Here is a 15,556-nt window from a genome sequence, read left to right as displayed (position 1 = left end):
TTGAAATTTTCCGATCAGCGCATTTTTCAGTAAAAGAAAGTGGAGCTTGTCAAAAAAAATCAAGGTTTCTCTATCAGTGTATCAATATTCCCTGTTATTCCCAGTCATTTAAATGCTGACAAGGATGCATCAGGTAACTTTCCAGTCGTCAAACTGTGATGTTCATCGTCCAATTGGTTACGCAAATGCTTATGAGGGCCGGGTTAACTATCGACCATTAGTTTTGATTGACGTCGGGCATGAAGTAAGAATTTATCGCAGCTTGATTAGCAAGAAGTTGTACCATTTACGTCATATAAAACCGGTAACTAGTACAGTACAGACGGTTTCGGGCACCATCATCACACCTTTTTACTGTGAACAAGTGTTACCTATGACTCCTAATTAATACGAGAAATTAATTGCAAGTGGTAAACAAAAAGTTACTTATAGCAAGTAAGTTGTGCAAATAACTCCTGGTTACAATTATGCGATAAAAATTTAATTCCAGTACATGCATATTTTATCATGTCCATTTATAGAACTGATTCACCTGTGTTTCTGATATTTATTCGACACGTAATGCGCTTTAACAAATTTTCGTTGAATTAATTACGCACATTTGTAAATGTTTCATCCGATAATCGATACTTAAGACAACTGATGATGGCAACCTGCCGTAATCCTCATGGACAACGTGAATTTTATGCATAATTCTGTCAAAACATTTATTCGACTCGTAAAGTATTTAAACACATTATCGTTGAATTCATAACGCAACTGTTAATATTTGTTGAAATCTCAGATGGGAATAATTAAATTTGTAATCCGAAACCCATTCCCGTAAGTCGATGTTAACGCGTTTTTAATCCGAAACACACTTCCGAATGTAAATGTTACCACAACGTTAAAATATTCTTGCTTCAAATTAACAGTGCAAATTTATTATGTGTCGAATCTTTTTCTCAATTAAAAAGAGCGCAAAAGTTATGCAGCATGTACAATGTCGCGTCATTTGCATAGAAAGCTTGCGTGTATTGAGCGTTTTAAAAAGCACACAACACGTCAGGTGATTGACGCATGGTCAGAGGCAATATTTCATCAAATCTATAAATAGTCACTTATTTATTTGATACTATAGAAAAATGGCAAGGTTTGTGTTAAAGAAATAATTGAGAGCTTTTATCGTAAATATTTACCAGAAAGTGATTTATAAAAACGAAATAAACGGGATTACCGGGTAATAAAAAGAAACTTGAAAAGTAATTAGTATACAGTAATAGAGTTGGGATTATTGGGTAATCATTCTAGTCGGGATTTTACTATCTGTGCAGGAAAGTTTTAAAACAATTAAACAATATAAAAAATCTTTTTTTTTTTTTTAATGACTGGGGGATTTTCTTGAAGAGTCATAGCGCACCAAATGACTTTTTACGCTGTTTTTCTTTGAGTTATAACGCACCACAGAATGTAAATTGACACGTTAAATAAAAAAAAAAAATCAACGTCCGGAGGGGACACCCCTCCCAAACCACCCCTATCAGCCCTGGGGCGCCTGACAAAAATCCTGCGGAAAGCACTGTTCTGCATGTAAGCTACCTACAAACATAAATTACACCACAATACCCCCCTCCAAACAAATGCTATTTAGGGAAAAACATTTGTTCTGCTTTAAGTAACGGTGATCTTGACCCCGCTGGCCCTATAAAGATATTTCACTAAACATAAACCAAATTGTAAAGTGCAAAAAAGGGGCATAATTCTGCTAGATTGCAAATTTAAGTCATGGAACTTAGCCAGTTACCTCAAACAACACATGATGACCCCTATCACATGTGTTAAGTGTTATTGGATAACCTTAAGTAGAAACATTGATATTGAGATGTTCATGTTTACCTTAACCATAGCTTTATGCAGATGCCGTGTATACGCTAACATTAACATAAGTAGCATAGATAGAACTATTCAATGAATGCCCTACTAAACAAACAACTGTTCTCTTGTCATTGGCATTCTTGTAATAGGAAATCACAAACAATATATGGTATACTTGTCATAAAACTAGAGTTTAACATTTCTTTAACACTCCCAAGCAACATGTGAACAATTAATATCATTTGTGTCAAGCAAGGATCAATAACAAGCACTTAAATCTTGATTAACAAAAGTAAACCTTAACAGAGTACCTACACCCACTATCACATCCATTGTCATAATGAATGTTCATGTCACAGATTTGTTCACAAATAAGCCTATTATGTTCTTGCGGAACTCACACATTTTACATCTGTGCTTGCTCAACAAGAAATGCTGATAAAATAAGTTTTTCTTACATATTTCATTAAGACCATGACTACCGTAGTGTGTACAGACAACAGATAAAAGAATAAATAACAAACAAAATGATGCCCCCCAAAAATTTTTAGATAAAATGGCTTAAATGTTGCACCATTTAAACAGAACTGTATTGAAATGTCTTCATTAAGGCTGATGCTCCCTACAATTTCCACTTTTATTTTCAAGTATTTCTGTTTGTTTTTCTTATTACAAGCAGTACTAAAATCCACATGAAAACAAACGTTACAGTCTAACCAAAATTTGTTCCACATATTTGTCAACATTACATATTACAATCAAATGTATGATCAATTTTTCACTTTAATCCGAGGTAAAAAATCCACTGCAAAGTGATGCACTATCATTTCTTTACCTTGAATGGTACTTGGACGCACCTGGTGATTCAATTGTCATCTGATAAATGTACTCTGGGACTTCAGGAAAATATCTTTGACCCCCTTACCTTAAACTTAAATTTTTATCTATCATGGCAAACCTTGTGAAGCCATTTCTGACAAAGTTTGCACCTTAAACTGTGCTTAACTGCAATGTGAGGTAATGTTTGACACATAGAAACTAGTTATATTCCTGACCTTAATGTTATTCCAGTATACATGATGAAATCACATTGACTTCTTTTTCTACTTCTCGCATTTTATTGAATCAAATTGTACTTGAGGACACAGGGTGAAGCCATGACTGACCAGATATTCATCTTGAAAGATTCTTCTGTGAGCATTACAAAGCCATGTCTGATCAAGTTCTATTGTGGAAGATACTTATGCACACATGTTGAAGCCATGTCTGACCAAGTCCTATTGTGGAAGATACTTATGCACACATGTTGAAGCCATGTCTGACCAAGTCCTATTGTGGAAGATACTTATGCACACATGTTGAAGCCATGTCTGACCAAGTCCTATTGTGGAAGATACTTATGCACACATGTTGAAGCCATGTCTGACCAAGTCCTATTGTGGAAGATACTTATGCACACATGTTGAAGCCATGTCTGATCAAGTTCTATTGTGGAAGATACTTATGCACACATGTTGAAGCCATGTCTGACCAAGTCCTTACCTAAAAACTTATTTCCGTGCACAGCTTGACTCGATGTCTGATAAAAAATTCTCATGTTGAATGGTACTTCAGTCCACAGGATAAATCAATGTCTGACCAAGTTCTCAACTTGAATGGTGCTTCCATGAACATGGCAAGTCCATGCCTAAAATGTATTTCTGTGCACATATGGAATCAATGTCTTGCCAATTCTCAACCTGAATGGTATTTCTATGCCCTATGTGAAGCCACGTCTGACCAAGTTCTCACCTTGAATGGTACTTCCGTGCACCGTGTGAAGCCATGTCAGACCAAGTTCTCACCTTGAATGGTACTTCCGTGCACATGGTGAAGCCATGTCAGACCAAGTTCTCACCTTGAAAGGTACTTCCGTGCACATGGTGAAGCCATGTCAGACCAAGTTCTCACCTTGAATGGTACTTCTGTGCACATGGTGAATCCGTGTGTGATCATGGGCTCCTCATCTGCCCCCTTGCCGTCCCAGCAGTCCAGCTCAATACAGCGACATCCACTCAACAACACCTGGCTGTACACCTCGACCGACGACTTGCCCGTCAGTTGATGGCCTGAAAGACACGTGGACTGGCTTAAGTCTTTCAAGGTTATGCATCAGCAATATTGCTTAATGTGTATATCGCACAGGCCAATCAGAGAAGACATTTTCCTCCCAAACTTGTTTTCCACTAAGAAAAGACTACCTTTTAACAAAACAAATACCATTTAAGTGGAAAGAGTTGTTCCTGATAAGCCTTTGCGGATGCATGTGAATTAAGGCTTGTTTCCCCAATGTGAGGCTAATTTTGTTAAGGATTTCAGTATGTGGTACTATTTGTGGTCTTTGATATAACAAGAGATGTGTTTGTCAGAAACACAATGCACCCTATTGCGCTGCTTTGAAAACAATATTCAATAAATCATTTGGCATGTTTAGAAATTATCTCACTTTTAAAGCTTATTACTTCCCTTGGATTTGTTTTTTAGACCATTGACCTTGAAGGATAACCTTGACCTTTCACCACTCTAAATGTGAAGCTCCATGAGATACACATGCATGCCAAATATTAAGTTGCAATCTTCAATATTGCAAAAGTTATCGCAAAACTTTAACCAAGGTTAAAGTTTTGGTACACACACAATGAATGAATGAATGAATGACAGACAGACAGGCCAAAAACAATATACCCACGATCTTTTGATCCGGAGGCATACAAAAATTATATCAACTGTTGAACAACAGAGTTAAAGTTGTTTGTGGTAAAATCTGAATCCACATTAGTCTTGTTCTCGGACAATGGGGCTTAATGCATGTGCTTAAATAAAAATTCCATAAAAGCTGAAAGTGTCGTCTCTGATTGAAGACTTCACAAGCTATTCTGGGTTGACACTTAACCCACATGCTTTAAGCCACATTTTTCGAGAACAAGACTAATATGGATCTGGGTTTTACCATGCTCATATATTTCTTAAAGGGACCGTCACCCACGAATGACCAAAAAAGAAAAGTTCTAAAATACAGAATTTTTGACAATTATTAGTTTATATTGATTAAAATATCACAACAAGTATATTACATTACTTGAAAAAAGTTGTTAAGTTTTCATATTTTCATATATTCCGTAATAAATTTTACTGGGTATGTTTACCAGGTAACTACTATTTAACTATAAATAACGCAAGTAGATTGATCATCATCGTTACGTGGTAAAACCAGGAATGCAAATTGTGCATGTGTAGTGAATTGTATATATTTTATATATAAAATGATCAATCTACTTGCGTTATGTATAGTAGTATATCGTTATGTCACCTATTGCGCGATGTACTTTCCATTTTTATTACCAAATATACTGAAAATATGAACTTTTTTCCAGTAATGTAATATAACTGTCATCATATTTTAATCAATATAAACTAATGATTGTAAAAAAATACGGCATTTTAAAACTTTTCTTTTTTCGTCATTCGTGGTTGACGGTCCCTTTAAGAGTGAGGTAATTGATGTCAATAAAAAATAACACTAAGTGCCCAGGTACCTGTGAGGTAAGTATTGTGGGAGGAGTTGATGAAGTAGTGGCTCAGGGGCTGGGTCAGGGACTAGGTCACACATACCTGTGAGGTAGGTATTGTGGGAGGAGTTGATGAAGTATTGGCTCAGGGGCTGGGTCAGGGGCTGGGTCACACGTACCTGTGAGGTAGGTATTGTGGGAGGAGTTGATGAAGTAGTGGCTCAGGGGCTGGGTCACACGTACCTGTGAGGTAGGTATTGTGGGAGGAGTTGATGAAGTAGTGGCTCAGTGACTGGGTCAGGGGCTGGGTCACATGTACCTGTGAGGTAGGTATTGTGGGAGGAGTTGATGAAGTAGTGGCTCAGGGGCTGGGTCAGGGGCTGGGTCACACATACCTGTGAGGTAGGTATTGTGGTAGGAGTTGATGAAATAGTGGCTCAGAGGCTGGGTCAGGGGCTGGGTCACACATACCTGTGAGGTAGGTATTGTGCGAGGAGTTGATGAAATAGTGGCTCAGGGGCTGGGTCAGGGGCTGGGTCACACATACCTGTGAGGTAGGTATTGTGGGAGGAGTTGATGAAATAGTGGCTCAGAGGCTGACTAAGGGGCTGGGTCATGGGCTGGTTCACACGTACCTGTGAGGTAGGTATTGTGGGAGGAGTTGATGAAGTAGTGGCTCAGGGGCTGGGTCATGTCTTGGTTGAGGTCAAGGTGCTCGGCTGGTATCAGGTTGTTGTCTTCACCCATCAGGAACTTCAGGAAACCTTCCTGGGAGAAATGACCTGCAAAAATTTTGTCAAACCACCATGTGAACATTATCAAGTTTGATATAACACATTGCCTTTGTGAGCCAAAAAAAGGCCCAGAATAATGGGAACAACTTGCTATATAAATATATTCAGCATTCTGAGATAACAATAAGTTCATAGCATGATGCCTGTTTATTTAGCCTTTCTTATTTTGAGTATTGTATAAAGGTTGGACAGGACTATTCTCAGTTCATATGAAATTATATTTGGTACCAATAATGAATATGTTTAAGTAATGTGCATTTATGTAAAGAAACATAGTTTAAAGCGCATTAAAATCTTTTTTTCTTGTCATAATCCCTTTAAAATTCCTTAATAATTGCATTTCATGAGGGCTTTTAATATATGCCTGAATTTCTTAAACTTAAAATATTTATTTTAAAATCCCTTCCACAGTTTAGAAGTCAAACATCAATTACAGACTACATCATTGATTATTCATATCTGTTCTTGGTAAAATACCTATATATTTAGTCCAGCCCTGCCAGTAGTTCTTAATCAAATGCACTTATCAAAGAAATAAAATTTCTTGGAAAATCCTTCAAAAAGATCTTTCCAAGAAACTACCTGCGTACAGATCTGTGAATGGACCTATATTCAGGGGTAAAGAATATAAAGTTTTATGTCATAGTAAAAAAATGTTCAGTTACATTAATATGCTCCAGACACAATAATAATTGCTGCTTGTAAAATTCATTACAGGGATACAAATGGACATTATGATACAAGCGAGAATGAAGAGGCAATTCAAATATTTTCATCAAATGACATCATGTGAATTTTGAACAATCAAATATTCATCACAAACAATTATCAACAATTAGAAAAAAGGGAAATAAGAGCATCACGAAACGGGTGCCAACGCTCGGCTGCGGGTGCAGTTTTGAATAAATGAAAGCTTGTCAGAATTTTATTTTTCATAGTGACCTTGACCTTTGACCTAGTGACCCAAAAATGGGTGTGGCGTGTAGAACTCATCAAGGTGCACCTACATATGAAGTTTCAAATTTGTAGGTGGAAGCACTTTGATTTTATAGCAAAACGTCAAGGTATTAGCACTACGGGGACAGAGGACAGCGGACGACACGACAAGCTGACTATGACAATACCTCGGGTTTCCTCCGAAAACAGCCGAGCTAAAAATTCACAATCCTGACAGGGTTCAGAATCACTGTAAATTCAATGTATTAACGCTTTTCCAAGTATATTGCCCACAATAATTGATGAAAACCTTACCAGACAAAAGTGATACAAAACAAACATTCATTATCAAATTATGTATCTCATTTTCAACTTTGTTATCACAAAGATTTTCTGGAAGTTGAACTATAATTGAATAATTATCTATTAACAAGTGGACCTGCCCATTTGTCCAGATAAAGGTTTTTACATTGATAAGTTAGAATATCATTTTTTATATTAAGACATTGATAATGTGTTGTTTTAAAACAAATCGGTTATTAGATACAATGAAAAGAATTTCAGGAACTAGCTACTGCAAGACATGTTTTGAAACTAAGGATTTAACTTAAAAAATTAAAGTACACAGTAACCAGAACTCAAACAAGTTTAATTGAAACAAATTACTTCAATGTGGCTAAACAAATGGCTAAACTGAAACTAAACAATGACTGAATCATTATAAATGATGATAAAAATATGACAAAACAAATGACTTTAATGTGACTAAAACAATTACTTAAATATTAACAAAATATGAACATACATGAAGTGAAGACAAATGTCAAATCAGCCTATATTTCCCAGGATGCTATTTTAAACCAATGTATCTGCTGCCATGGGAGAATTGATGCTAGACTGATTGTTATTCTAGTTTTAAGGTCCACCCAACCTTTGAATGATTCAAATTTTCAAACACATGTTTAAACTAGTTTGAACAATTAAATGACAGTAGACTAAAAGTTTCCAGTGAAACCATAAAAAAAAAAATAAAAAAAAAAATAGGATGTGATTTCCTATTAGCATTTTTATATATAATTTTATAGGAAATTGTGTATTCTTGAATCCGAAAGTTAAGCTTAATTTAATTAACGTTCATTTTATTGACGTACATTTTCCGGCATTTTAATGTACGTTAAGTCAATGACGTAACATCCGCTTTCTGTTATTATTTGTATTATCCTGATGAAGGCGTAAGCCGAAACGTTGATAAAAAAGGAAAGAAAAATATGTGTTTTTGTTGGATTTATCATACTACAGTGAAACCATATTAAGTCTAAAGAGTAAAAGATAAATGCTAGCCATTACTAAGATCCAATCAGCTAATATTCTGTTAAGAGCTAGTTTGTAACCATGGGAATATTAAACGTTGTGATGCAACCTAAATATTGCTATAGGTTTATAATAAATTGCATGTGAAACCCTCTGGAAAATCATAATTCTATGATATGTGAAACCCTATGGGAAATTTATGTTATACATTTGCTCTTCATAAAGAGATATATTTTCAATAAAATGAGTTATAAACATTTGTACAATCAACTAAGACGTATTTATTCCAATATTCCATTATGGCCCAACTAAAGGATGAAGACCTTAGCAACATGTTTGACATTTTATTCCTAAGCTATCTTGACCTTTAACCAAAATATCATAGACATCAATCTGGGTGAAATGATTTAACCTATAAAACAGCTAAATAAATGACAAACTATTGTAAACAGTTTCACCATAATATATGCCATTACATGGAAAACTCTCCTGCAAACAATAAATGTTGATGTTTTTCTCCAAAACAGATATCAGTAACAATAAAATAATATTCAACTCAGAAATGACAAAAATAGTCGACCTAACATTTTTTATTAAATCCTTATTCATGGTTAGAGTCTTGTTCCAGGAAAACTAGTCATGTGCTTTAAGAGTCCTCATCCAAGAAAAGCTAATCTGGGACAACATTTTAAACTCGTGCATTAAGCCCAGTTCTTTTCAGTACCTGGCTCATTATATCACTTTTGTACTGAACATCCTACTTTGATTCCAGGATATATGAACTCCAAACGGCTGTTTAGTACCTGTTAATTTATAGTGATACACAGAAAATACTTTTTAAATGGCACATTTTGGATTTCAGAATAGATACACAGTAGAACATAACTAAATATGAGCATTTAGAATTTCTACAAAGTGAAACATAAACAAATATCAGCATTTAGAATTTCTACTTAGTGAAACATAAACAAATAATAATGAGCATCTAATACAGATAATTTGTCAAAACCACTGCAATTACTACCAAACAAAATATGCATAAAAAACATAATTTCAGAAGGTAAAATGACAACTTAATCAACTAATACCATTGCAAACTACAACACTTTCACATTCAACTGTCATACACTGGGCCTCAGACATGAGCTTACATGCAAATGAGGCAGTGAATTTTGCAGAATGTAAATAAAATTAACTATGTTTCTGTATTATCTTACAATGCTCTTAAGCTGCAAATATCATCATCATCATCATCATCATCATCATCATCATCATCATCATCATCATCATCATCATCATCATCATCATCACCATCAATATTGCTTTAATTTGGTCAATACTTCAACAATATTCATTGAACAAAAACTCAATTATTTATTGATGCTCAATAAACTTCAGTTCCAAGTGTCCCTAAACTTCAGTCTTATATTATAAAGATTTCATTGAAGATGTCAAAAGAACTATATGAAGTCAATGATAAAAGGTCATCATTTGCAATGGTATGAACAGAAAATTATTATAAAAATTGACACAATCTTGCATGAACTCAGTGTCTGAAAAGGTTTTGTAACATATTAATGCCAAATCCACTATAGCGGAAAAGTAACTAGAGAGTCTACTATGCTACCAATCAGCACATAGTGCATTCAAGGACTTTTGAGCTGTATTAAAAGAAAAATCTAACAGGCTTGTAAAAAAATCTATACATTTAATAAATACAAATTACAAACTTTATTCCCCTATGAGGTGACTGACTTTTTTACGTACCGTGATCAATAATACAATAGAAAAGTTGTGCGTAGATATTGCTTTCATTTTCTCAACCATTTTCAGTACTGAGACATGGTTGTGGCATTATCTTCTAAATCAAATCAAATCAAAGTTCTGATTCAAACATAAGCAGCGTGTCAAAGTACTGTCACTCAGTCAGCTCCACTACTGATTCTCCAATGAACAGAACAGTATGTTGTGAAACAACGTGATCTCAGATTTGTGCATTAAAAAACATTTTATAAACCCATTATACATACTGACATAATATTATGTAGACATGCTTTCAATGTAAGCCTGTAAAATTCAGTACACTCCACATGTTGTTACCACATCCCTTTATCCTCTGCTGACATTTAATGTTTTGTTAAAAACTTTTTTCTTGCTCCACACAGTTCTTTTTTTTTTAAGCATTCAATCAAGCGAGAAATGGCAACCGGATAGGGCAAATTTTAACTCTTTTAATATTTGCCCTCCATAATTGCAGTTTTAAATGCTTGATGGACTTCTTGAAAAAAGGTCTGTAGAGAAGTGGTATCTCTGCAACTTATGTAGTGCACTGTATCAGTATTTGGGCCGTGCTCTGTGAAAAAGGGGGTTAACTGCATGAGCGTATAGTGTCGTGCCAGATAAGCCTGTGCAGTCCGCACAAGCTAATCAGGGATGACACTTTTCGCAAAAACTTGATTTTTGCTATGAAGAGACTTTCTTGAAACAAAATGTATCATTAAAGCGGAAAGTGTCGTCCCAGATTAGCCTGTGCATATTGCACAGGATAATCTGGGACGACAGTTAACGCACATTCATTTAACCCTCTATTCACAGATCATGTCCCATTTATTTACCATATGTTTACAAATGGGTAAACCATACATTTTTTGGCAAAAGTGTCTTTGTTGTAGATGTTTTCATTCAGTTGCTCATTTGAGAATATCACACATTGGTTACCCAGATACCATGCATATATATGAGACTTTGCTATAGCAACCATGCAAAACTTACCTTCTTCAGGAGTACCATCTTTTGAAGAGATTCACAGAATAAAGTTAGTTATAGTGAGTAGCATAAGAGATGGCAATAAGAGAGACATTCTGCTAACCACAATAATATTATCACACACACAAATAAAGAACCTGAAAGATTTGGAAAAACAGAGCATTATATTAAATACAGCATACACAAAAATAGATCACGTTATAAACCATGATGGTTTAAATCATTCAATTTATCAATTTTAAGAAGAAAAATTTGTGTTCATAATTTGACATTGGACATAAATATAACATGAGAATCATAATAATAGAATAATAAAGAAGACTGTCAGAAATTAATACATATTATTAAATTAATTTTATTGCCATCCCTAAATTCCGTTCCCATAAAGCTGTTAGTAAATACTACTTCATAAGGCTGCCATATATGATTATAACATCTGAACAAATATTGTCATGTTGGCATTAATAGCGAGTGAATTGAATTATAAAGCTGTCTAAATTATAATCAATGAATGCATAAAGAATTGTGAGGATAAAAGAAAGAATGACACAAATGACAACAAGGGCTGTTTGTAAAACATGCATGCCCCCCATATGAGCTGTCCGTTGTAGTGGCAGCCATTGTGTGAATACGATTTTTGTCACTGTGACCTTGACCTTTATCCTAGTGACCTGAAAATCAATAGGGGTCATCTGCAGGTCACGATCAATGTACCTATGAAGTGTCATGAAAGCGCAAAAGCGTTCTTGAGTTATCATCCGAAAATCATTTTACTATTTCGTGTCACCGTGACCTTGACCTTTGACCTTGTGACCTCAAAATCAATGGGGTCATCTGCAAGTCATGATCAATCTACCTATGAAGTTTCATGATCCTAGGCGTATGCGTTCTTGAGTTATTATCCGAAAACCATTTTACTATTTCGGGTCACCGTGACCTTGACCTTTGACCTAGTGACCTCAAAATCAATAGGGGTCATCTGCGAGTCATGATCAATATACCCATGAAGTTTCATGATCCTAGGCGTATGTGTTCTTGAGTTATCATCCGGAAACCATTTTACTATTTCGGGACACCGTGACCTTGACCTTTGACCTTGTGACCTCAAAATCAATAGGGGTCATCTGCAAGTCATGATCAATCTACCCATGAAGTTTCATGATCCTAGGCGTATGCGTTCTTGAGTTATCATTAAAAAACCATTATACTATTTCTGGTCACCGTGACCTTGACCTTTGACCTAGTGACCTCAAAATCAATAGGGGTCATCTGCGAGTCATGATCAATGTACCTATGAAGTTTCATGATCCTAGGCCCAAGCGTTCTTGAGTTATCGTCTGACAACCACCTGGTGGACGGACCGACCGACAGACTGACCGACAGACCGACATGAGCAAAGCAATATACCCCCTCTTCTTCGAAGGGGGGCATAAAAATAATTTCAAATTTAACATGACATGATTTTGTATCACATACAGATGCCTTTATTTTAGGAAAACATAAGGTGAAGATACAGATGAAAATACAAAACAGGTCTGATTGTAGAATTTTACAGCAATCTAATTGACAAATTTATTTTAGTCAAATGGCTTATAAAGCATGTACATTTATTTATTCAAGGGACCACATTTGTTTTTTATACTACAACTACATATAACGGTATTTAAAAATAACATGTCAATTATACTTACTTTCTAAGAAATATTTGCAATTTTTAATTTTGAATCTAAAACAAGTTTTAATATGTCAATGGGACATATAATTATAAATATGCATTTAATGTCTTTTATATCATGAAAACTAAAAACTAGATAGTTCAGAGGTCCAAACAAATCATCCAAAAGATTATCAGAAATTTAAAATATCATGCTATCAAAGAGTGGACATTATCACACAAATAGATAAAAAAAATTAAAAAATTTAACATATAGCGGGCACAGAGAATATTTTCCAACATTCCAAATCACCAATCTTCCATGCAGAACATGTTTAGCAAATGGAATGTTCTTAAGCAATATAACATTTTACAGTCATTAAATTTGAAACAATTAAACATATTACAATTGCAATGAATTAATATTAAATGTAGTTTGAAAGTTAATATTAAAAGTTCTTCAATGCAAGACGTTTTAAAACATCTTACTAACAGCCCACTGTTTTAACCCACCATCACCAATAGTATTGTTAAAGGCTTTGTCAACCTTATGCTATTGGCTGAGATTTTCACATGCAAGCTACCTTACTTTAAAACTAGATGACTTCATCAAATACTATGCCAAGCCAGTGTAAAACTAATGCATTTATTATGATACAACATTTTCAGCAGATACATATGAGCCTTTATGCTTGTGCGTAAAGAGTCCTCCAAGATTAGTCTGCTGACTTTTTTCCGCCTTAATTTGTTTGTAGGTAATGAGAGATATTCTTTAAAAAACAAAGATGTGTTTGTAAGAAACACAATGCCACCTATTGCACCGCTTTGAAATAAAATTTCAATACATCATTTGGCAGGTTTAGAAATTCTCTCCCTTTTAATGCTTATTACTTCCCTTGGATTGTTTGTTTATACTTTTGACCTTGAAGGATGACCTCAACCTTTCACCACTCAAAATGTGCAGCTTCATGAGATACACATGCATGCCAAATATCAAGTTGCTATCTTCAATTTACAAAAAGTTATGACCAAACTTTAACGAAGTGTCAAGTTTTAGGAAAGAAAAATACAGTGATATTTGACCTTGAAGGATGACCTTGACTTTTCACCACTCACAATGTGCAGCTCCATGAGATACACATGAATGCCAAATATTAAGTTTCTATATTCAATATTGCAATAGTTATCAAACTTTAACCAAGGTTAAAGTTTTGAGACAGAATGACACACATGCCAAAAACAATATACCCCCTCTTCTTTGAAGAAGAGAGCATACAAAATACCATTTGCACAGGCTCATCTAGGATGACACTTTACACACATGCATTAAACCTATTTTTTTCAGAATATTCTCACGCTAAACATTTGCAAATATGTTTCACACAAATGGAACATTTAACGGAAAATCTTAAAACCCGTCACCGCAACATTTCACTATTTCTGTGCACTTGAACAAGTATGTGGCTGTTCCGCCCTGGGCCATACCTTTTGCAGCCATGCTGGGCTTGGTCTCATACTTGTTGATCAAATCGAGGGCCTGCTTGGAAGTGAAGTACGGGTACAGGATCTCGTTGAGGCGCGGGTCTCGCTGAGTGTCATTCAGGAACTTGACAAACTGCTCTGACGTTAGATACGGCTTCTTTTTCGCTCCTCTGAAATAAGGCAGACATTTTCATCAACTTAGGACATTAAAATTAAATTAGGAAAACCTATTCCTAAAAATCAAGTTGACATTTTCATGAAATCAGGCTAACATTTTCATATTAACAGTCGAAACCCGATGGCTTGAACTCGACGGGACCGTCTGGAATCCAAGCCATCCGATTTCTTATAAACTTTTGTTTATGAACAAGTCTGCAGGACATTTTCACCTCCAGTTGAAGAGTTCACATATTGCTTAAACTCCGTACTACTTCGCACTACTTACTGCTTTTAAATTCATAAGTTCATAATAAATATAAACTTAATACTTTAATTTATGAATAATTTAAAACAGTTCCAATACAATTAACAAATAGCATTAAGTAAATTATCAGCACGTTTAAGCGTAGCACATTTTAAGGTAACAAAGAGCACTAAAAAACAAAACATGCTTCCGCACTATATACACATTACATACGAGACAGAAATATATTCCTTTATTTATTTATATTTTTTGAAGCGTTCCGTAGCAGTCTTCGAAAAACAAAGCTTTTTAGCAATTTAGCCGTTGCAGCCATTATGATAAAGCATCTACGAGAACGTCATGTCTTATAAAAAATTCCATCTTTTACTCAAATCAATTAATGATTGAGTCGATGACATGTTAGCAAACAGGTGTTAAATCAATTATTGCGTGCTTTTAATCAAGCGGTCATAATCGATTTACAGTTTATGCGATCGGAATTAAATCAATTTGTAAGTGCCTTTAATCAAGCAGTCCTAGTCGAATAACATTTTTTTTTGGGACCCGAAGCGAGTTCGAGCCATCAGAACAAAAGAACGTGTAAAAACCTTATCCGGGACTGTGAAAACAGTTCAGGCCATCCGATAATTTGAGCCAAGCGAGTTCTAGCCATCCGACAAAATTTTATATGAATATTTAGGCAAACAAAATTGGTGCTTTGATGCGAGTTCGAGCCAACTGGGAATTCGAGCCAAGCGAGTTCGAGTCATTGGGTTTCGACTGTACCATATATAGACATTTTTATGTA

The 15,556-nt window shown here is 35.1% G+C and overlaps 1 protein-coding gene across 5 annotated transcripts in view; it reads right to left on the bottom strand.

Annotated features, from left to right (window-relative positions):
• LOC127873054 (1-phosphatidylinositol 4,5-bisphosphate phosphodiesterase beta-1-like) overlaps positions 1 to 15,556 on the bottom strand; it is a 167,791-nt gene that overhangs the window by 88,549 nt on the left and 63,686 nt on the right. For all 5 annotated transcript variants that reach the window (XM_052416621.1, XM_052416622.1, XM_052416618.1 and 2 more), the window contains exons 8-10: positions 14,349 to 14,515; positions 6,038 to 6,184; positions 3,805 to 3,962 (exon numbers count right to left, since the gene is read on the bottom strand). In XM_052416621.1, coding sequence (XP_052272581.1) covers positions 3,805 to 3,962; positions 6,038 to 6,184; positions 14,349 to 14,515 — 472 coding nt within the window. The remainder of the gene's footprint in view (positions 1 to 3,804; positions 3,963 to 6,037; positions 6,185 to 14,348; positions 14,516 to 15,556) is intronic.

The sequence above is a fragment of the Dreissena polymorpha genome, chromosome 3, assembly GCF_020536995.1.
Source record: "Dreissena polymorpha isolate Duluth1 chromosome 3, UMN_Dpol_1.0, whole genome shotgun sequence".
NCBI classification, from domain to species: domain Eukaryota; kingdom Metazoa; phylum Mollusca; class Bivalvia; order Myida; family Dreissenidae; genus Dreissena; species Dreissena polymorpha.
The sequence above is the reverse complement of the archived record's forward strand: the minus strand, read 5'-3'. Positions and strand labels throughout refer to the sequence as shown.